General features: G+C 38.7%; 1 protein-coding gene across 1 annotated transcript in view; it reads left to right on the forward strand.

The window, feature by feature from the left end:
• Positions 1-2,073: 2,073 nt before the first annotated feature.
• LOC138745233 (solute carrier family 13 member 4-like) overlaps positions 2,074-24,368 on the forward strand; it is a 59,421-nt gene continuing 37,126 nt past the window's right edge. Inside the window, exons 1-3 of the mRNA XM_069902296.1 lie at positions 2,074-2,181; positions 4,968-5,045; positions 5,325-5,492. Of these exons, the coding sequence (XP_069758397.1) occupies positions 2,074-2,181; positions 4,968-5,045; positions 5,325-5,492 (354 nt within the window). The remainder of the gene's footprint in view (positions 2,182-4,967; positions 5,046-5,324; positions 5,493-24,368) is intronic.

Genomic DNA, 24,368 nt, shown 5'->3' on the forward strand with positions numbered 1-24,368 from the left:
GAAAACCTACCGGGGACAAACATTACCTAAGTTGATGGAAGGAGAAGGAAAGAAAAGAATGGACTCAGTAGAATTTCTGGTGTATTTTTGTTGAATGACAACATTGTCTGACTGGTTTAATGCAACCTAGATTGTATACCTAAAATGGATGGGGGGTGGGGTGGGGGGGTGGCTTGGGAGGAGGGAGGGGGGGGGAGAAAAAGTCACTGTATATGTGTGAAAAAGAAAAAGTGTATATCATGGCTAATGTGATTTATGGTGTGAAAAATAAAAAATTAAAAAAAAACAAAAAAAAAAGTATTCTCGATCAAAATTTGCCACAAAAGTAAATGTTAAGCCAGGGTTAACATGCAACATGCATCATTGATTATGAGTTGGAAGGGGCTAGGAACTTGAAAGTAAGATGACCAATACTGACAACAGTACAAATGTGTGTGAACTTGTATTAGAGGATTAAGGAGATCACAATTGTGAATGTGGGCTGCCGAGACAAAGTATGGCATCCAGGTGCATTGCTTCTCTGAGGTGTGATACCTTTAGACAGGGATTTTGACTTCCCACGAAGCCAGGGTGGATAAGATGATGTACCCCCTTTAAGAGTTCTATGATGCACCTCCACTTTATCCACAGAGGGGAGTGATGAGTATAAATTGAATTAACACAATGTGCTGCAAGAGAAAAAAAAGATATAAAAGAATTCTATAAATCTTTACAGTTGCAGTAGTGCCAAAGTTGTGCTGCTTCAATAGATCTTTGGTGCTCCTGGGGTAGTGATATGGTTAAGTATTGGGGTAATAAGAGAATGTTCAAGAGCCTGATAGCAGTTTACATCATTTTGTTTCATTGTTTCAGAATTTGTTATGAACGTGTCATGAAATTTGTTGTTTTGTGGCATCACATTTTATATCAACCATCTTCTAAAGTAAATAAAAATAGTATAAGAAAAGTAAAAGCCGAAGTATGGCAGTGTCTGTGGTTCATTGATCATTCAGGAATCTGATGGCAGAGGGGAAGGAGCTGTCCTTGTGCCGCTGAGTGCTCGTCTTCAGGCTCCTCTGTCTTTTGGCAGCTGTTTTGTCATTAATTATTCATCTTTATTACAAACAAAATATGTGTTGTTTCAGTGTGCGAATAAGAAAGTTAGGCTGTCAAATTTCCACTCCAGGTTTTGAAGCAGCAAATTTCATTTCCTGAGGTTTACACCCTCCTCCTCTGGCTGTGCATCTACAGGTGATTGTGTCTCTCCTTCACGGTGTGTTGGTGCAATTGGTGATCCCACCTCTCTTTGCCCAGGATTCCCTTCACTGTCACATTCTGTGACATGTGCTGTATTCTCTACACCATCTTGCCAATTCATCAGGTCACTCTTGTATTTGATCCTTGGTGTAAACAGACTTGATGAGAAACTGAAGATTTCACAAGGCCATTAGGCCTCTTGATTTGTATAATCATATTCCAACCAGAAATTACCTTGGACTTCCAATCTTGCATCATTTTACATCCCCTTTGATGAACAAACTTTTGTTTAACCATTCTGTGCTTCAAACTCTGTTCAGCAGCTTCCCTGCTGTTTTGCTGCCTCCCACCATCTAACGCAGAAAATATAGTTGCAGCCTGTTATTTGGGAGAGCTCATTAGATAAAAATGCATTTGATATGTATTCATTTTGATCAGGAACACCTCTCCTTTTTATTTTGCTGAATCACTGGCTTGTGCTGAAGGACAATTGTACTGGAACAATCTGCCCACTGGTATCTACCAGTTTGAGACCTTCAGGTGTGTAAGGATCTGCTAATTTGGGTGGGGAGTGTATGAGTTTAGGTGGGGTGGGATTGGTAGAGGTAAGAGTGGAGGTCTGGGCTTAGACGGTAGGAGGAAGGGTTCTGAGTTTAGGCAGAGTGAGGGTTGCAGGGGAGAAGTCTGTCTAGGAATCCATTCAGGAGGGAGTAGCTAAGTGTAGGCAGTGCTTGTGAGGACAGTGATTGAGTCTGGGGAGGTGATCAGGTAGCATGAGAGTTGAGGTGAGTATGGGTGGCTGAGTAAGTAGTGAGGGACAGGGGGCTGACAGTGAATATGTATGTCAAGGCAGAGTCGGTGAGTACTCTGGTGTCCAAGAAGGAGAGCAATGAATTTGGGGTGATTATGTTTCCTGTTCCCTCATGGAGACCACAAAGTTTCTCGGTGAGTACAGAAGAAATGCAAAGACCCACACCACCATTAGTAAGAAGGTGCATCAGCACTTAAGCTTTCAAAGGAGGTTGAAGAGGGTAAGGCTACCGGCCCCCATCCTGACAACATTTTACAGGAGCACAATTAAAAGTGTCCTGTCTAGATGCATTCCTGCGTGGAATGGTAGATGCAAATCTTCGGACTCGAAGCCAATACAGAGGATCATCAAAACAGCTGAGAAGATCACTTCTACTGATGACATTTACTGGGTGTTAATTAAATAAGGTCCAAAGAATTACAGAAGACCCTTTCCATCCAGCACATGGCCTTTAATCCATCAAGAAGGAGTTACAGGAGCATCAAAATCAAAACTACCAGGCTGTGAGACTAGTGAACGGTATCCTGTAACTGAGTAAATAATCCTAAAGTATTTAAATATTTTTTTAATTGTACCCTGTATCTTTATATGATTATTATGCATTGTATATTAAGTATGTACATTTGTGCAACCTGGTCCTGAGAAACTCAGTTTTGTCAGATTGTATATGTACAGTTGGATGACAATGAACTTTAATAGACAATCTGGAGAGTGGTTGGGTGTGGGAGTCTAAAGGGGGGAGGGGGGGGGGAAGAAGGTGGCAGATGTATGGGTTTAGACCTAGCAGGGTGTCCAGGTAAACTGTGAAGGTTTTATACAGTCTAGGTGGTATTGGTATGTTAGTTTAAGGGGTGGGGGAGAGGGTGTATATGTGCGTTTGTGTGTGGGTGGGGGAGATTGTGAGACAAGAACAGGAAGGGTGAAAAGCCTAATTTGTGTTTAGGAGGTGCTTGAATATACCCTGGTTGGGTGACAAAATGGTGACATTGTCCCTGTCTAGGCTGGATGGGGATCTGTACAAGTCTAGGTGAAGTGTAAATGAGGCCGAGTGTTGAGTGTAGGCTGTTTTTATGGTGGAGTGTGAATGCAGGCCAGGTATTGTGCCACTGTTCCTTCATTTGATGAAAGTTATATTGGAGAAACAATGGTAGGGCATTTGAAAATCCTGCTAAAGAGTCGTGAGTTCCAAGGAATTAGCATTCATGACTTTTTTCTGAATTAAGCAAATGTACAAATGCATTTACACGTTTCTAAGCACACTTTATTTTGCTTGACCTCTAGGTGAACTGTTTTTACACTGGCCCATCAGAGGAGCTGTAGTCATTTGAACCATCACTAACTGTTTTCTTTCCTTGGGCCTGGGAACTGATACAATGCTCCCTTCCTCTCTCTACTGCTTTGGAAAATGATGCTGCTTCGCCCAGCCTGGGATTGTCCCACTCTCTACACTCCAGTGATACTCACTCCAGGAGATTTAACCATCGGAGATCAATGATTGATTGCCTTTCTTTCTCTTGAAATACCTTGTCCTACAGTTTGTCAGAAATGGCAAAGAATAAACCAATAGGTTGAGCAGAACCAGAAACACTGATATGATTAATCCCCTGGAGAATGTTAACATTATCCTTACCTTTTATAATTGGCTGCATGCAACTGATTCTCAATGAGTAATTTCTTTATTTAAAATTCAAATTTAGACACACAGCGCGGTAACAGACTCTTTTCGCCCACAAGCCTGTGCCGCCCAATTACACCCAGTCTACAACCCCATATGATTTTGAAGGATGAGAGTATGCCCCCCCAATATACAACCCCCCCTCCCCAAAACTACAACCCCATACACTTTTAAAGGGTAGGAGGAAACTGGAGCACCTGCTGGAAACCCATGGAGAGACAGGGAGAAGGTACAAACTTGTTACAGGCAGTGTTGTATTTGAACCTGGGTCGCTGGTGCTTTCTTTGGTATTGTGCGAACTGCTTTGGTAAATGTGCTGCCCTTTTTATATCAATTTACTAGGTCAAATAGTGCAGAGAGCTAGTGAAGGGGCAATGTGCGGCTCTGTTATTCAAAAGACTGCCTCCTCAAAATTTGTGGAACTTGCAGGCACATGCATGCGTATACGTGCTCACAAATTTCTGATAAAGTTTAGCAACAACATCAACTTTATTGAAACGTCACAACTACCCAAACAAAATCCTTCCTCATTGAATTCTCAACCTTATTCCTGAAGCAAGTATGGCATAAGAACACTTTTGTAATGAAGAATTTTTAAAGTAAAATTCACCTCCACTCCAGCCTGTGTTCCTCAGCCAACATGAGAAAGTAGATCCACAATGCTCCAATTAATGGAGGTTTGGATACTGGGAACATAAATTGGCTTTGGAACATTTAGTGGCTCCATGAAGATAGCCTTCTGCCAATAATTCACAGAGTTTGACTAAATTCTTTTAACTTTTTTCATTGATTAGGATTGTGTGTAACCAAGCATAATCCAAATTTGCAAAGAAGGAAACTGTGTGCATGGAAGATGAAGTGAGTGAACAAAGCAGTGACAGATACTTTTCAATCCACTTAACTTTTGTGACTATCCAGCTTCAAGATAAAATTGAATTTTTTAAAATCAGTGAGGTTCTGTGAAGGAATAAATAGATATGTAACTCCAGGTAAAATAATCAACACTATTTGAGAATTACCTAAACACTTGCTGTGGTTGTATGGAGGATTCCCTAGGTGCTATGTAAAGTTGCTGTGATTATACATTGGACTGCTGGGACTCTGTGCATTTGTGGTCCTTTGCTGGATTGTCCAGCCACAGTTCAAAGTTACTATAGCGATGTGTTGGATGGCCTTGGAATGGATTGTGCATTGGGTTACCCTGGCACACTGTGCTGTGCTCTTGTTAAATCTTGGGTTTTCCAGGAACTGAGTATGGTTGCTATGGTTATCGGTTGGATTGCCAAGGCAGAGTTTTCACTGGTTGTTGGATTGCTCCATGAGGTAGGCAGTTGCTATGGTTATACATTGGATTGCTGAGGCACAGTTCCATATTGGAGGTTTGGGGAAGAGTGTGCATGAACTGGTATCTGTAAGATATTCTGGGTCCATTCTGTACTTGTTGTGGTTATATCTTGATTCCCTGGGCACAGTGTGCAGTTGCTGTGATTGCTTTGGCAATGTGCCAATTCTTTTGCGGTGGTTATAGGTTTATCAACCACTCATAGTCTGCCTTGACGGCACTCAAATCTTCAGACTGCATTACTCCTGCCAATATTCCAGCTAATGTGCTACGCATTGTCTCCTTTTGTTTTGCAGCCGGAAGCTCAATGTGCCTATGTCCTGATAGTCACTGCAGTGTACTGGGTGTCCGAGGCAGTCCCACTTGGTGCGGCAGCAATGGTTCCTGCTTTCCTCTTTCCATTGTTTGGAGTCTTAAAGGCCAGTGAAGTAAGACAAGATTCTATCCAAATCTTCTGCATTTACAAATGTCTGTTAAAATCATTGCAGCAACAATTTCTCAGGAAAGCAATTAATTTTAGCCTACAGCTGGTGTTGCAAAAGTTTTCCTAATTATTAACCCAGAATAGCATTTGAGTTGTCAATTGCATTCCATCGAGTCTGCTCCACCATTTTATCATGAGCTGATCCATCCTCCCACTCAGCCCCACTCTCTGTAACCCTTGATGCCCAGACTAATCAAATACCTGTCAATCTCTGCCTTAAGTACACTAAACAATCTCGCTTCCACAACCACCTGTGGCCACAAGTTCCACATTCGCAACCACCTGGCAAAAGAAATAGTTCCACATCTCTGTTTTAAGTTGACAGTCTTTTTATCCTGAAGTTGCCTTTTCTTGTCATAAACTCCACTATCATGGGAAACAACCTTGCCACATCTACTCTGCTAAAGCCTTTCAGCACTTGAAATGTCTCTGAGATCCCCCTCATCCTTCTGTATTCCAACGGTCCAAGAGCCGATAATCATCCCTCATATGCTAATCCTTTCATTCCTGGTATCATTCTAGTATATTACACTTGATACAATGAGAAATGTGGACTGTCAGGGAATTGTACAAAGTACAAAGATAATGTTGAGAGTGTTGCCCTGAAATCAGTATCCATGGAATTCATGGAACTATGCAAGATGACAACCAAGTACCACATCTTTACAGTCCACCAGTCACAGCCACCTGATCTGAATAAAATCATAACTTTAGTTTGCCTAGTCAAAATGTTGATTAAAGTTCTCATATTCTTTTTTTTATATATATTATCCCAGAATCTTTAAAATTCGCAATGACCCAAAAGGCTGAATGGCTTACTCCTGTACCTATTTTCTATGGTTCTATACCAAATCTCCTCAGGGTTCTTGGGAAGTGTTGGTGTTGGTGTGACTTCTTCATAGTTGCCCCAAGGTCTGGTTGCAGAAGAGGTCCTTGCTCTGTGGACTTCCAGGAATGTGAAGCTACGAACCCTCTGTACACTTGTCCCATTAAATGTGAACAAGTGTAACAGTTAAAGACACAGAATTGTTTTTTAGTGAACAGTGGCGTACTGTCATAGGTTTGGTCAAAAAGGATCAAAGATGATTATGACTCAATGCATCTTGATTTAAAAAAGACACTTACAAACTGAACTCTTTTTTTCAAACAATCAGGAATTTAAATGATTTTATTTTGAAGAAGTGAGACTTGAATCAAATCCTACTTTTTATGAATAGAAATGCTGTTGGAACAGATAATTCCACAAAGCAAGATTTCTGCACGTGATCGTAGTATAAGGAATAAATATAAAATTTGTTCCATTCTAGAATGGTTAAAAATTCAAAGGAAATTTCTGTCCCAGAGACATTCAGATTAGTGTTTGAGTTAAAGTAATATCAAATTAATGATATTGAAAAAATCAACTAATCCCTTTCACAATAGATAACCTTTCCTTTAGAGAATGGGAGAGAAAAAGGATCAAAAGAATAGAAAATTGTTTTTCGGGAAATAAATTATTATCTTTTGAACAAATGAAGCACAAATATGGTATAACTCACAGTACAATGTTTGCATACCACCAACTGAAAACCTACTTGAAGGACAAATTGGGAAGCAGTCTGAGGTTACCAGAAGGAAGAAATTTTGAATATGTGATTACAGACACAATGATAATAAAAAGATTTATAACAAATATGTACATCAAACTGCAAGAGAAAGAGAACGAGGAAACAAACTGTAAACCCAAACAAAAATGGGAACAAGATCTAAATATAAAGATAAAGAATGAAACATGGGAAAAGCTATGCTCCGGAACTATGAGAAATACAATAAGCACAAGGTTACGCATGATACAATATAATTGATTACACAGGCTATACATCACGCCCCAAAAGTTAAATATCAGATGTTTTTGCTGTAAGAAGGAAATGGGAACAACAGTACATGCAATTTGGGCATGTGAGAAAGTGGAAAAGTTTTGGGAAGATCTAAATCAGGTATTAAATAAAATCACAAAAAGCAACATACCAAAAAATCCAGAGATCTTTCTTCTAAGTAATATAAGAAGTAAAGAACTTGGACTCGATTTGGATGGAGCACAAAAAAGATTTATTATGATAACCTTACCTGTAGCAAAAAATGCATTATGTCAACCTGGAAATTAGAAGGTAGCCTGAGAATACACCAATGGTACAAAGAAATGAATAAATGTATTCCATTGGAAAAAAATAACATATAATTTAAGAAATAACATCACAGTATTTGAACAAATTTGGGAACTGTACATGGAACACAATAGAGAAGTCCTACCGCGGACCTCCACCGCCTAAAATGACAGAAGGAGAAGAAGACAAGGTGAACTGACCCAATATGTAAAAATGGAAGACACTAATTTCTTGTTTATTTTCATTGTGTGACGACATTGTTTAATGTATCATATAGGTTGAACGTTGAGTGAGTGGGGAGGGGGGGTGAGGGAGGGAGGGAAGGGAGGGGGGAAAAGGGGAGGAAATGACACTGTGTATATTCAAGAGGGAAATGTCTGTGTGTATTTTGGTCAGTATGGTTCATAGTGTGAAAAATAAATTTTTTTTTAAAAAAAACAGTAATCAAAAATATTCCATTCACATCATTACAGTATAGAGGTTCTATACCTCAGGAATGTTTTTTGGGACACTGTGTACTTTAGCTGTAATCAGCTGCATTGATTTACATGACAGTCTTGCACCTTCCTGGCTCCAAACTTCTTCTTGACCCTCAGGCACAGGGTGAATTGTGATGGAAAGAGCATTGAAAGATTCAGGGAGTGATGCAAACTGATCTGAAAATACTCATTGTCAAGTTTAATTCTGGATAAAATTAATTTTCAAGCATTGCTTTGCATTTGAATTTCTATGCAACAATTCAAAACTGCTATGATATTGTGAGATTGATGTGACTTGGAATCTGATCTCGCCTTTTTCTTGTAATGAATCTGATCTCGCCTTTTCCTTGTATTTGCTCTTGGGAACACATGAAATAGAATGCTGCTGTGCTAGTAGGATGGAAATGACCTGGAGGTGACATGAGATGGGGCGTCAGGAGGCCCGGAACACTGACCTGTCAATGTGGTCATGTTTTGATCAATTAACTGAATAGTCTTGAGATTCTGTCATGCTCAAAGTTGATTGATTCATGCCACAACTCGATGACAATTTTGAGACTGCTCGAGGTCAGAATCATAAATTGCATGTATGATTCTGACCCTGACCACAGTCTCAACATGGCCATAGATTTGTGAGGCTGAATATCCATTCACTAAAGATGGCGTTGTTTTACTCCTGATCTGAACCTGGAGGAAGATATAATCCCCTGAACAGTTAAGAACTGAGAGCTTCTACAAAAGGAGAAGAAGCATTGTTTGAAAGTTGAAAGATTTGTCTGGGAGGTCTCTGCTGCCAGACAGTCTGGAGTGGTTTGGTGCTTTATCATACTACAGACATGGATAATGGCTGTTCCTAAACTGCTGCAGGACTGACCGTTTCCAGTGACTGTAACACCATTAGCAACCTTGCACTCAGTGTCATCAAAACCAGAGAGTCGATTGTTGGCTTATCCAGTTATCATTGGGTGATCAAATTTAAGTTTTTGGCAGTCACTATCTTGGATGATCTTTCCTGGACCCAACACATTAATGGCATCTTGAAGAAAGCACATCAGCACCTCTACTTTCTCAGACGGTTGGTATGACATTGGAAACCATGGGAAATTTCTTAAGATGTGTGGGGGAAAGTGTGCTGACCGGCTGCCTTACGGTCTGGTATGGGGACATCAATACCCTGGAGCATAAAGCCCTGCAAAAGGTAGTGGACACAGCCCAGGACATCACAGAGAAAACCCTCCATCACCATCAAGAACATCTGCAGGGAACACTGCCCTCAGAGAGCAGCAGCAACCATCAAGAATCCACACCTACCAGCACACAGCGCATGTTCTCGCTGCTACTATCAGGAAAGAGGTCTAGGTGCCACAGGACTTGCACCACCAGGTTCAGGAACTGCTGCTACCCTCCACCATCAGACTCCTCAACAACACACTCAATCAGGGACTCATTTAAGGACTCTTACTTTTGCACTTTATTATTTTTATGCTCTCTATTGCACAGTCAGTTTGTTTACATTTTTTGATTTGTTTACATGCGTACATTGTTTACAGATTTTTGTTTGCACGACCAATAAGTGGTAATTCTGCCTCACCCATAAAGAATAAAGATAAAGAATCTCAGGGTTGTATGTGATGTCATGTTTGTACTCTGACAACAAATCTGAAAACATTACACTGTAAAAGCATGTTACTTTTCAAAACTTATGCCCTGAGATCTATTGCGTATGGGTTGTATCTCTTAAGAAAAAAGAATGGGGTTGTCTCCTGAAACCAACAGCTGTCGAACTGTACATCAGCTATAGTACTCTATTCAAACCCATTGACCAAGTATCTTGAGACCTTTGTGTCATACAGGTTACTCTCCCTGTGGACCTTTGTTTTCTGACTGTTTTTGTGGTCACTCTTGAGCAAGTGAACATGAATTTGTGACATGGAATTATCCATCTGCCTCTCCCTTAATAGCACAATAGACAATAGGTGCTGGAGTAGGCCAATTGGCCTGTCGAACCAGCACCGCCATTTATTGGATCATGGCCAATCTTTCTCTTTCAAGAACTAATCCCAGCCTTATCTCCATAACCCTGCCCACAAGAGCTTTATCCAACTCTCTTAAATCTATCCAGCGAATCTGTCCCCAACACCCTCTGTGGCAATGCATTCCACAGATCCACAACTCTCTGGTTAACAAAAAAATTATTCCTCATTTCTGTGTTCAATGGCCTTCCCTGTATTCTTAACAGGTCTGCGTTTCTAAATACTTCCTTTTTGTTGCTGTGCAAAACTTTCATGGTTCATTCATATTCCAACAATAAGGCCTGTCTTCATTTCTCCTATCTTGTGTACAAAAAGCATTTTTTAGATACATTGTGGAAGTCTAAATATTTCTGTCAGCTGGCAAATCGCACTAATCTACAATACCTCCTGGCAACTTTTGAGATCATCCTATCAAGACCAACAGAACATTGAGGCCAAAGTGCATAAGATAATGCTCAGAGCATCTGGATCTCAATCCACTAGCTTACTGTCCAGCTGCTGATAAAGACAAAACTTCTCGCTCTTTTCATGACTAATAGTCAACATTCTTTCCAATTTCAGTGTTTGTGTAATTCTGGTTTAAATAAAAGAATCGTTTCCGCACCACACAATGTCACATCCAGTAACTGATGAGCTCTCCCTCTATGCAAATGATGTTGATACCTGAAAGGGATCAGTTTGTGCAAAAATTGTTGGTTGTGAAGGTGTGTTTCATTTTTGGACTGTCATTCCTCATGAAAGTTGGGATTAATTTGGACCTGCCAATTACTATTTCCAATGAGTACTGTGGGTTTATTATGAATGAGTGTTCACTTCTCACTCCAACCAATCGAAAATGGTTTACCCATTTGTGATTGTGTGCTTGTATAATTCAGGGTTATTGTGGTGATACACCACTAGCCTACTGCAGGGGGCGACCTGCGTACCTCCAGGAAAAGCAGTGGAGGACAGACCACACCCAGCTGGCTGCCAATCATCTGCCGGGATATAAGCCATATCCGGCCCCTCGTGGTCAGTCACTCGGAGCTACAGCTAACTGCAGTGGAATAAATTGTGGTGCGCCGTCATACAGAAAAGCAAACACAAAACTTAAAGACTGATCAACAGGCTAGAGGTGTATCACCACAGTTATTGAAACCATTAGTTCCTCCAAGCAACTCGTGGATATAGTGTTAGGAGCATGTATCAAAGATGATGTAAATTTTCTCTTCGTAGGAGTGTGACAAATTGAAAATTCCATGTACTGGACAGCATAAACACCTGTCATTGAGAGCTTATCAGTTCCAGCATACTCTTCAAACCACACCTTCTTCCCTCTGAAAAATTATTTTTTGCAAAACAAATAGTGTTTAAATAAAATAATTAATTTTTATTTTTATTTGTTTAAATCAAGATATAATGCCGAATGATAATGCGGAATATGTTGAAAAACACTACAATTTAAAATTATGTGGTAGTTTTCACCAGCTAATGCCCAGTGAGAAAATAATTTTGAATTGTCAGATCTACCTAGGTCAGATTCAGATTTATTGCCAGAGTGCATAATGACGTCACAAGCGGTTCTTTTTCCTGGAGGATAGGCAGAATTTCTAGTTATCAGTTATGGTTTTTAGATGGGAAGTCTAAAAAGGAATTTGCAGGAATTTTGAGACCGTTCCTGCACCACGATTTATCCTGCAGGACCCCTACAACTTTTTGGAAGAAGCCTTCTGTCTAGATCATAACAGAAAAATTTGTTGACGGTCATCCACTTTACTGCATGTCCAATCACTGGGACTGTTGCACCCACATACTTGAAGTCTAAAAAGGAGCCCAGTGTGAGTGACCGCACAGGCAGTAATTATGTTAATTTTTTACGCAATTTTCCCAGCATTGCAATCTAAAAACCATAAGTAACTGTAAAATGTACTCAAGAAAAAGACACGTATACGAAAGGGAGAAAATTTTAAAAAGTAAACATAATGTGCAATATTCAGAAATATATAATGTACAAAGTAAAAGTAATTAAATGAGTCTCTGATTGAGTTTGTGGCTTCAGAGTCTGACAGTGGAGGGTAGTAAGTCTTCCTGAACCTGGTGGTACGAGTTTTGTGGTGTGGATCCTTGATGATTGCTGCTGCTCTCTGATGGCAGCATTCCATATAGACTTTCTTTTTTAAATTTTTAAAAATTTTTCACACTATGAACCATATTGACCAAAATACACATAAACCTTTCCCTCTTGAATATACACAGTGTCATTTGCTCCCCTTTTCCCCCCTCCCTTCCCTCTTTCCTTCCCACCCACTCAACGTTCAACATATACGATACATTAAACAATGTCATCACACAACGAAAATAAACAAGAAAATTGTGTCATCTACTTTTACACACTGGGTCAGTTCAATTCGTCTTCTTCTCATTCTGTCATTTTAGGTGGTGGAGGTCTGAGGTCTGTTGTGTTCCATGTACGGTTCCCAAATTTGTTTGAATATTGTGATGTTATTTCTTAAATTATATGTTATTTTTTCCAGTGGAATACATTTATTCATTTCTATGTACCATTGATGTACTCTCAGGATCTCTTCTGATTTCCAGGTTGACATAATACATTTTTTGCTACAGCTAAGGCTATCATAATAAATCTTTTTTGTGCTCCATCCAAATAATACATGCAATTGGCGTTTTTAATGCAGGTTGGTGTTAATGTAGCATGTTGCAGATCCTTTGTTCCTGCTCAGATAATTTAAACAAAGATGATAATTCGTGAATAGGTCCACCGCATTTTACACAACTTATGAAGCCATTTGTACGGTTCTCCTGAGACAGTGTGCAGTGCCCACTGGGTGCAATTTCTGTCATGTATACACTTTGTATGTAACATCATGTTTAAAGATTTAAATAAATAACTTAAATTTGGACAGGTGTGATAGCGCAGTTGATGTCTGCAACTATGTAAATGGGAGCCAATGGACAACTTGGAGTATGTGTGAGTAATGAACTGAAGCCTGAAATTCAGACCCTGCATTAGAGAGAATATGGTTAATGATATAAATAATGGTGAGGTGGGCACCTCACGAACAAAAGGCAAAGGAGGAAAAACCCAACACCCAACCCCAACCAACCAATTTTCCCTTGCAACCGCTGCAATCGTGTCTGCCTGTCCCGCATCGGACTTGTCAGCCACAAACGAGCCTGCAGCTGACGTGGACTTTTTACCCCCTCCATAAATCTTCGTCCGTGAAGCCAAGCCAAAGAAGAAAGAAAAAGATAAATAATGGTTCACAATTTTCAACAAATATATATTCCTTTAAAGCACTAAAAAAGAAACAAGTGGCAATGGCTAATAAAATAAGTTAAAATGCAGCATTAGATCAAAATGTTGCCAAAATGACCAGCCAGCCTGAGGATTTGGAGCATTTCAAAATTAGAATTTGATCAGGAAAAGGAAATAAAATATGAAAGTAATTCTGAAAGAAACATAAAACAGACTTATTGCTTTTTGTAAAAAACATAAAATGATTCCTGCATCTTATAGACCAGGAAAGGAGAAATTACTTTTGGAAATGAGGAAGTAGCAGAGAAATTCAACAAATATTTTGTGTCCGTCTTCATAGAAGATGTTACAGAAAGTCTTTTGGAAACAATAGAGGATAGGAGAGCTGAAGTGGGTGGGGAGCTGTAAGAAATTGGCATTAGCATATACAATGGGACTGGAGAAACACGAGGGGTAAAAAGCCATAAATCCCCAGGATCAGAGGAACTACATCCTCAGGGTTTTGAAGAGGAATCAACAGAAAAGGTGAGGACAAGGTAGATGGAATATAATGTGGAGAACATCCACCTATGAAGAAAAATTAGAAAGGCTGAGAGGTTGAAAGATCTTTAGAAGGACCTCTGTGTCCTCGTACATGAATAATGGAACATTGATGTGCAGAAGGTAAATGTTGGTTGTTGGTGACAAGAAGATTTAAGTAGAAGAGTAAAGGTATCTTAGTAAAAACACACAAACGCTGGAGTAACTCAGCTGGTCTCACAGCATAAAGGGTTATCTACTACATCCCATTGTTGTCTACTCTACACCAGAGAGACTGGACGCAGACTGGGATATCACTTTATTTAGTGCCTCTGCTCTATCTGGCAATAGCTTGGATTTCTCAGTGGCCACCCATTTCAATTCCCTGTCCCATTTCCTTACTTACATGTCTGCCCATGGTTTCATGCTTTGGCAGTCTGAGACCACCTGAAAATTGGAAGAACAACACCTTGTCTTCAGTCTGAGCACCCATCAACTAGATGACTTTAATGTGGACTTCTCTGGTTTCCATTTAAAGACCCCCACCTTCTCTTCCCTCTGTCACTTTTCCTCCAGCTCTGCTCGCTCTGGTCAAAATCAATTTTCACACCTCCTCTTATCATCACCTTTTGTTGGCCTGGACTCCTCCCCCAGCCAGTCCAATGTTTATTCTGATGCCTTCCTGTTCTTTTCTTCTTCCTTGAAGAAGGATTCCTAAAATGCCAATGATGTATCTTTACCCTCTATGGACACTGGAGACCGGCCAAGTTCCTCCAGCATTTCTCTGTGCCAAAGATGTAATTACACCACTAGGTCACCAGGGGTCATCCCAGTGACCTTGTCTATAAAGCTGTCCAGAGCTACAATCTAGCCTTCCAGGTTCATCTTGCAGAGAGACAAGACCTCCTTGTGTACATATTAGTTTATTAAAGCTGTCTTATACTCACATTGCTGGTGTGGTTATTGTCAGTATATTTACTACAACTACAGCATTTGCAGATTTTAGTACAATTATACAGAGTCCTGATGGGATCACATCTAAACTATTATATGTAAGTTTGCTTTCTCTCTAGCTAGGAAAGAATATTTATAGCAGAGGCTATAACCCCAACTACCAGTGCTGGATATTGCAGAAGAAAGTTCATTGGCTGTTCAGTACATGCATGAAACAATTTAAGAGCTGTGTGTTGGGGAATGAGGGGCTTTCATTGTACAGCTTGGTCAAAGTGAATTGGTGATGAATGGTGCTTGCATGACTTGTCTGAATCTAGCCCAGCTTTAGATGCATTCTGATTTGTTTGAAACATTAGGACTTGGGATGCGAGGATGACTCTTTAAAGGGGCTAAATTAAGGTGTGTACCCCAATACCACAACCAGCCCAACCTGTAAATGTGTGGGGTTTACAGCTTTCAAGTTTCTTTGACTTTTTAGTCTTTCTTCCATTTTATTGGCTGAAATTCAAGGGTTATGAGGATAAGAGACAAACAACAATAATTAGCAGGGAGACAAGAATGCCGATGACTAAATAATCTCTGGTTATCTGATTTTTGGGGTTTTTTTTAAAGGCATGTCTGCAAGATGTCTTACAATTGCATTCTCAGTAAGGCTTGTTCAAATTTTGATGCTTGTTATTTAATCCCTTTTGACTATATTCTGAAACAGAAAACCAATAATCAATCCCAGCCCTCTCTTCATTTGTAGTTCTCCATTGTTTTCCTCAAGGTTTTCTCTTGGAGTACAACAAGTTACTTATAGTGCTGAGATACTCTGGCCAAGCCTTTCCCATTCTTCTTGTTTGGTCTATACATGCAATGCTCCAAACTCAGTGAGTGACAGCAGCTGTTGAACAATTGGCCAATGAAGGTTTTGTTTTCAGGCCATTGCAAGGAAATTCAGTGATTGCTGAGATCTGGGCTCTACTGAATTAGCAATCATCTCAGAAAGGTTTTTCCTTTACGTACTTCAGTGAGGTTAAGGTCTGAGACATGTCGAAGGGTTGCGTGTTGGGGGAAAGGAAGACAAGAGTGTGTTTGTCTTGGAGAATTAGGCTATGAGGTAAATAGGTCCAGTCAAGGATTGCTTCAGGCATTGGTCAACTGCCGAGCACTGATGGGGGATGGGTTGGGAGCAATAGGTGCATCGTGGGATTTGCATCGGAGGGTACAATATCTGGTTGGCAGGATTTGTCATATGGTTGATTTGAGGAGGGGTGGTCAGTAAGCAAGGGCATGTGAATGGGGTCTGGGAATTTGTGGCTGGGGGTTCAATGCCAATTGGGGATAGGTAGAGCAAAGAAAAAAAAGCTCCAACTCTGAAATAAAGGAAAATGCTGGGAAAAAAATGAACAAAGTGGGTCTAGGTCACATGAATGTAGGGAACCATCTGTGGAACAGAGGGAATGTTTCTGAACGGTGAGAAAGTGATGTAATGTTGCATTTAAGGAGCTGTTAAGATCAAATTGAGCTTCTGCAGAGTGCAGGCATTGCAGCCTTCAGAATTTGATATCAAATTCTTCACCTTCTGGTAACTCGCTCTTTCTTTCTGGCTGTATCTGAACTGGCCATTACTACCTGTCATTATGATGGATCAGATCACCTCTGACTGTTGAGCAGCAGCTTAGCATGTTATCAAGCTGAGGCAATTCGTCAGAATGCACAAAAGCCTTGAGCTTCAGCCCACCTCCATGGCAGGTAATAATTCAACGATCCCTGCTATAAATGACTTCAGCTGAGTTATTTTGATGTAGTCCACTGTGTGAAGCAGTATTCTTAATATACCAAGAAAATATGCTTACTTACCCATAAACATAGGCCTGCCTTTCCAAGCTGCTCATTGCCTGCTCCAGATTCCACAAGCATTTGTCCTTGGAGACTCCTCTAGCCAGTATAGTATACACCATCCTGGAAAGCCCATTGTTCCTCTCTAGTTCCATAAAGGGATGCAGACAAAACCCATGAGGTCAGGGATGGTGAACAAGTTCAAGTTGACAATCAAAACCCTTGTAGACTGCTGAACTAACACTGTAGAAATGTATAACTTGCATCCAAGTTCGTGAAGTGCTGCACTGCAAATAAGCTTCCATTCAAGGAATGAGACACTCCTTCAGGGACAAGGTTTGATTCTCGGGCAGTTTGTAATCTCCACAAGTCCAATGGTTTTAACTCTGATTGCTCTCGCTCTACATCAGCAACACCTTTAAAAGCCTAGCCCAGCAGACTGTGAAGGTACAATCTTCAACTTGCAAGTTAAAAGGCACAAAGAACTTTGGGAATGTAGCACTGTCTGAGGAAGATATGTTAAGTTGATATGCCGGCTTTCCTCTCAGGTGGACATGGAGGCAGTACACATCCCAGCACTTGGTGATCAACATTTAGTCCTCTGTAGAATCAGTGGGCGAAAAAGGTGATCCAGCCATTACTTGTTATGTGCAGAGAATTTGCTCTTTTTGCAACAGTGCTATATATTCAGTATATACACGTACAAAATGTGTGTGTGCATTTGTTTTTTGCTTTGATGTAATTGTTGATATCTAATATCATGCGTCAGGAAAACAAAGTTATATCGGTGAAATGGTGTGCCAAATAACATGGTGGCTGAATGATGATTGCTTTATGATGGATGATACTTGGAAGAAGAGCCTGGAACCCGTTCCCTGGTCCAGACCGAAGCTGGAGCAGCAGCAGTTGCATTATATTTAATCAGGTCCATGTGAGATTTTGCACCAGGACTGTCCCCACAAATGAAGTGTTGCAGAAACCGATGGAGCTAGGTGAATTTTCCTCCCATGTTTAAACAGTCCGATCCCCTTCTCCAACTGTGGAAGCACAAAAGAAACAGTCTTGAATGCAAAGTTCTGTCTGCCCATTTGGCATGGGCGGAACTACAAAATGTTTGTTTCATCCAGGCAGAGAAACTTAACTCGGAGAGTAAGCTCTACATTATATCTGTCTGTTGCAGCCAAAACAGAAAACTTTGAAATTGATCATTATTATCTTTACAACCTTCAGTCTCATGACTAAACAGATATTAGTCAGCTATTTCTTCAAAGACATAAATTATATCGAAAATAAAAAAATTGGAAGTGCTTTGATTTATGAACTACCCTGTAGAAAATGAATAACCTTGACTCTTCTGTGTTTAGGTTTGAACTGCTATTCTCTAGTTTAGAAAAAAAACTGGAGAAAAGTTTCTATACTTTTTCAAAAACTGTTAATATAGATTTAACACCTTTGGTGGCCCTCTTTGGCACAACAGGGGGAATGATTCTTCTTTATCTCTGGTTCAGAGTTGTGCCATTCCTTTTACCTCTCTCTTGGCGAGGCGTGTGATTTTACTTAAATGGAAGGTTGCTGCCCCGCCTACTCATGATCAGTGGTTACATTACATCGTCCTGTTTGAATATGGAAAAGATTAATTATTCAGTTAATAATTCAGATATAGGATTCCAGATATTATGGTCATTTATGACTCACTTTCTTACTTTATAATTTCACTTCAATGTAATTAAATGTCTGACTCATATCTTTTCCATTTTCACATTTTTTTCTACCTTCATTTTTATTTTATTACTAATCATATATAGCACCTCGCAATGCTGTTAGGCGGAGGTTTGAGTTTTCTCCTTTTTATTATTTTTTCTTTTTTTTAATATTTTTTGTTATTAGCTCATATAAAAAACATATAGTATGGAATAAGAATCATGGATCTGATTTACAACTTATGTATGTCTTTGATAAATAATGTTTTATTAATTTTGTGAACTATCCTTATCATTTTATCAAATTATATTATTTGTGTAAGTTCTTTATTAAAATCAATTAAAATATTTTAAAAAGAAAGATTTGAATTGTGCATTCATGTATGAGTTTTGTATCTCACCGTGACTGAGAGGTGACTCGTATTACCAGGTATAGGAATAGCTGCTAATCTTCAACTATTGGACTCTTGAACAACATTTCTTTCTTCTTGAATCCAGTTTCCGATAATTAGAAATTCTGCCATGCTTGCAGGAAAAAGAGTCTTGTGGTTGAATGTGATGTCATGTACTTAGCCTGATAATAAATTGGAACTTTGAAGTTTGACTTTGTCATGCAGTATTTTTTATAGAATCCTCAATGCTTCTGTGAATTTTTTTTCTTTCACTCCACATGCCTTTGCATAGTTCTTAAACTTTAACCAGTTTTGTGAGGGGTGACATAACTTTCATCAAAGTACCTCATTCAGACATTTCCTTCGTGGAGTTGCCAGGCCAACTCATTCAAAATTCTTCAGCCTGAAATTTTCCTGGTTGACTGTTACATTAGCCCATTCCTGGATTAACCATTAAGCAAAATAAGCATGTGCTTAGGGCACCCAGGGAAGTGGGTCACCACAGAGTTTTTTTTTCGTGCCGGATTTACCATGGTGCAGCTGAACCCGGGCCCCACGAAAAGGGGCCCCCCAAAAATGGGCCCCCACAATAAATTTTTTAAAAACATATCTATCTATCTAGATCTATCTATCTCCAGGTTATATTTAATATAGTTGTGGGGTCTGGCCTGGAAGAAACCTGAATTTTGAATTTATTGTTTCACATTCAGCACTTATTGACTCTTGATGTCTTGTCAGTTAGACAATGGAAGGGTCGAGGGGGAAACTATTGTTGGGCTGTTCTTAGGGCATCAGTTGGCCTTAATCTGGCCCAGCAGATTGGTAAAATCTTGAGGAAACAGTAATAGCTGAAGATGACTTCAACAGTTTTTGTCATAGTTCCCTGAATAAACCAAAACATTTGAAGACTTTAAGGGCTTCTGTGCTGATCATTAATTTCTTCTAAAGGTTTGAACCTAATATTCTGCAGAATGCAGCTCAGACAGAAACTTGGCAGGTTGTAGGTGGAACAAATATGTATGGCCAGAGGTAAATTGATAGCATTAAACTGCATAAGCCACTGGGACCATACTTTAGATTTAGACTAGGCTTTAATCTCTGTCTACAGGTTAAACCAGTAAAATCAAAGTAATTTTCCCATTTTTGTCTAAGGTATCAGTTAAACACTCCTGTTGACATTACACAATGGGTTCACCCACATTAGTGAGCTCTTTAATGTTGAACGACCCCCACCCCCACAGCTTCACATTGACATTTTGAGTTGATGGAGTCAGTTTTGTAACTCTGGCATCAGACAAACATTCTGGACAGACTTTGATCATATTAACAGGAGAAGTGATCAATATTTGAGATTGTTAATTTGAACAAATGAGCCATGAATGTCAGTTACACTTGTATGTAGTTGGACTTTGGAGTGAGCACTCACATGGTTCCAGGAATACTGAGATAATTACAAAACTGAATCTTTCTTTCTCTGACCTGCTTCAGTAACCCAAATACTATTGAAGCCAAGATAACTAAAGATCAGAGGTTAGCAGCATTTCTGAGGATGATTACTTAACCTGAAATAGTCACTTTTATTTTCCTTTGACCAAGTGTTTCCAGCATTTTATGATTGATTAAAAGCAATAATGTCAAAGTCTGTAGAACAAACCCAGCCAAATGGGGTTAGGATATAGTTAAACTGAGTGGACTATTTCTATGTTCCTACCATGTTCAGAATCAAGAACAATATAATGTAAAAAAACACACTAAAAGTCACAGAAAGAGCTTGTACCAGGCATGCTTGTAGTTTTACATAACATAACAAACTCTTTGGAGTATTAATATATATTGAAAGGGATTATATAAATGGAGTCCTTCCTTGCCTGTTGGTAGTCCAGCAGATGATTGCTTTTGTAACTCGTCCCAACCTCATTTTTACACTTGAATTGATGAAGGAGTGTACAGATTAATTTCAGAGTTTTACCCTTGTCCAATATTTGTCATTTGTCACAACCTATTAGCAAGTCTCTCATCTCTTTACAGTGGCCAGATTGGCCAACAAAATGAAGGTCCTCACAGAAATCAGAATATGTGTACCTGTTATGCTATGTTAAGAACAAGATGTCAAATGTTCTCCAATGTTTTGAAGTTCATACATCAGGAATAGTGACTAGTGAACTGTGACAAAGAAGAAATGGCAGCAATTTTGGATAAAGAATTGACAGATATTCCAAGTCAAGTCAAATTTATTGTCATGTGATTGTACAAGTGCAACCTGACAAATCATTGTTCTCCGGGCCTCGGTGCAAATCACGCAGATGTACAACCAGACAGAAGACACTTACAGACAAACAGTACATATGCAGGACAAGTATTCATATATGCAAAGAAATAAATATTGTTTTATGAATATGGAATTCTTGGATGGTTAGCGGGAGCAGTTCCTTTGCTCTTTCAATGTTCTCACTACACTGGGGAAAAGGTGTTCCTCAGCCTGGGGCCTGTGATACCCCTGTAGGTCTTTACTGACAGGAGCAGCTGAAAGGTCCAAAAAACACTAATGTTGCTATCATAAGAAAGAACAGACAGTTTGCTGGAGATTTTGGTTTCTATGAAATACGACTATGAAGGGAGAGAGATGGTGGAGTGAAATGATGAGGACAATTACCTCTTAATGAAGTACAAAATCTTGTGGAGGAATTAATCTTGTTCATTTTACAATTTTCGATGCTCCAGAGATGGAGATGAATCCAGTTACTATTTTTAAGTTCATTGAGTTTCTTATGAACGCTACTAAATCTAGTATGACAATCCTGGGATCGTTTGACATACTTCAACTTGATGCCAGGGCGACTTGGTTTATCTGCTACAGGTAGTGTAGGCAGTGATGCAGATTACTGAAGAACATGATCTGCTTTGAAATTATCTTTGTGTTTGATGAACCGAAAATACAGAACTAAATGTAAAGATTCTCTGTTATCAGTAAATTCTTGAAAGGACTGAAACATTAAAGTTTTATAGCATTGCATTCCAAAGGGAGCAAGGAATGTTGGGGCATGTAATGCCTTAAGCCTCGTTTATGTAATTTTGAGTACATTGCTTAAGAGAGGCAACCACAATGATTATTACTTGAAAATAATAATATGTATATTCAGTATTTTATGTTTTTCTTCTGTAAAATTTTCCCCTTTTTTGTTCTTCCTATACTGCATAGTGGGATGGGCAACATTTTTTAAAATAAAACTTACATTCCACTTTAAGTATTCCCTAAGTGCTCTGTGATTAGTAAGGGATTGCTTAAGGTGGTATGTGGGTGGAAAGAAAAAGTTTGAAAACCACTGTTTTAATCGTACCTAATTGACTCGTTATGTGCATGGTTTCATAACTCCAAAAGAAATGGGCCAATGACAATTTTTTTCAATCAGAATATTTCAGTAACAATTGGGGGCAGTGGTTCTCAACCTTCCCTTCCTACTCACATACCACTTTAAGCAATCCCTTATGGCATAGGGAATACTGAAGATAGAATATGAGTTTTAAATAAAGGTTGCCTACCCCTATTTTTGGCTAATAACACAAAAAAAACAAGAGATAGTGGAGGGCAGAAATCAAAAATAAGGACAGAAAATGTTGCCAATGCAGTTAATCTTTCAAGTCGGTGACTTTCACCTGAATTGTTGTGAAATCCAATATGAAATCATTACTTATGTTCTTGGCTAAGTACAGGAAATAATCTTGCCTCTCTGCCAGTTGATTTTGCAACTTTCCTCTCGCAGGTTAAGTAGATCTACATATGCTGTGCTAATGGATATATCTATAGAATAGACTGAACTCTTGAGAGCAAGGAATGATATTTCACATCGGTTTGTTCTAAGACTAGAGGGGGTGTAGAGTTGGCACAAAGCCAGTGTGGCAGAACTGTAATTTCCAATGAAACTGCCTGAATTTTGATTCTCATTAAAGCCTGTGAGTCTCTCTGCTGCTGCAGTACTTCCTTTCTTTTCTTTTTCAATCTTTTTATTATTATTATAATTTATAAACACATACAGTTCAAAGAGATATAAAAAATACATAGTAAGTAATGAATTAATACAGAGATATTAAACAATAATATTACAGAATAAAAATATATCATTAAAAAAAATTTTAGATCAGTTTAAGGTGTGAACTATCTCTAAAAAAAAAGATATAATTAATAACAATATATGAAAAAAGAGAAACAAAAAAAAACCCCAAAAAAGAAGAAAAAACAAATCTGAATTAAAGAAAACTTAAAAAAAAAACCTACCGATATAGCTAAACCACGCCGATCACTCCGATCTCATCTTACAGCCCAATTATCATACATAATCATAGAAAGAAAACAGAGCCAGATCAACTCACCACAAATGAAAATATTGAATAAATGGTCGCCAGGTTAACTCAAACTTAGAAGGGGATTCATAGACAGAGTTTCTAATTTTCTCTAAATTTAAACATAGTATAGTTTGGGTAAACCATTGGAAAACAGTGGGAGGATTAACCTCTTTCCAATTCAATAGTATAGATCTTCTAGCCATTAGTGTAAGAAAAGCAATCATACGATCCGCAGGAAGAGATAAATAAGTCAAATTTATCATAGGTAATCCAAAAATTGCAGTAATGGGATGTGGTTGTAAATCAATATTCAAAACAGTAGATATAATGGAAAAAATTTCCTTCCAATAATTCTGTAAAGAGGGACAGGACCAAAACATATGTGTAAGGGAAGCTATTTCCAATTGACATTTATCACATATAGGATCGATATGAGAATAAAAGTGATGGAGTTTATCTTTAGACATATGAGCTCTATGAATAACTTTAAACTGTATTAGTGAATGTTTTGCACATAGAGAAGAAGAGTTTACCAGTCGCAGAATTTTATTCCAATTTTCATTAGAAATATGAAGGTTGAGTTCTCTTTCCCAATCATTTTTAAACTTTTCAAAAGTCCCAGAATTTATTTTTGTAATTATATTATATAATTTAGATATCACACCTTTTGGAGGGAATTTTGAATATAGTATATCCTCTAAAACAGTCGTAGTCTCCCGATTGGGAAAAGAGGGTAAAGTCGAAACTAAGAAACTCCTAATCTGCAAATATCGAAAGAAATGAGATCGAGGTAAATCATATTTCATGGATAATTGTTCTAATGACATGAAAGAGTTATCCAAGAATAAATCCGAAAAGCATGTTATACCTTTAACTTTCCAGAGTAAATAAGCTTGATCAATTAGAGAGGGATGAAAAAGGAAATTTAGTACAATAGGAGTTTCCAAGATAAAATGACTTAGGCCAAAAAATCTCCGGAATTGAAACCATATACGTAGTGTATGTTTAGCCATTGGATTATCAATTTGTTTATATAATTTAGTAAGAGTAAAAGGGAGAGCAGCTCCCAAAATAGAGCTAATTGAAAAATTTTGTATCGGTTTAATTTCTAAATTTACCCAATGGGGATTTAGAGATAATTCTGAATAATTCAACCAATACCTTAAGTAACTAATATT

This window comes from Narcine bancroftii, chromosome 11 (assembly GCF_036971445.1).
Source record: "Narcine bancroftii isolate sNarBan1 chromosome 11, sNarBan1.hap1, whole genome shotgun sequence".
Taxonomy (NCBI): Eukaryota; Metazoa; Chordata; class Chondrichthyes; order Torpediniformes; family Narcinidae; genus Narcine; species Narcine bancroftii.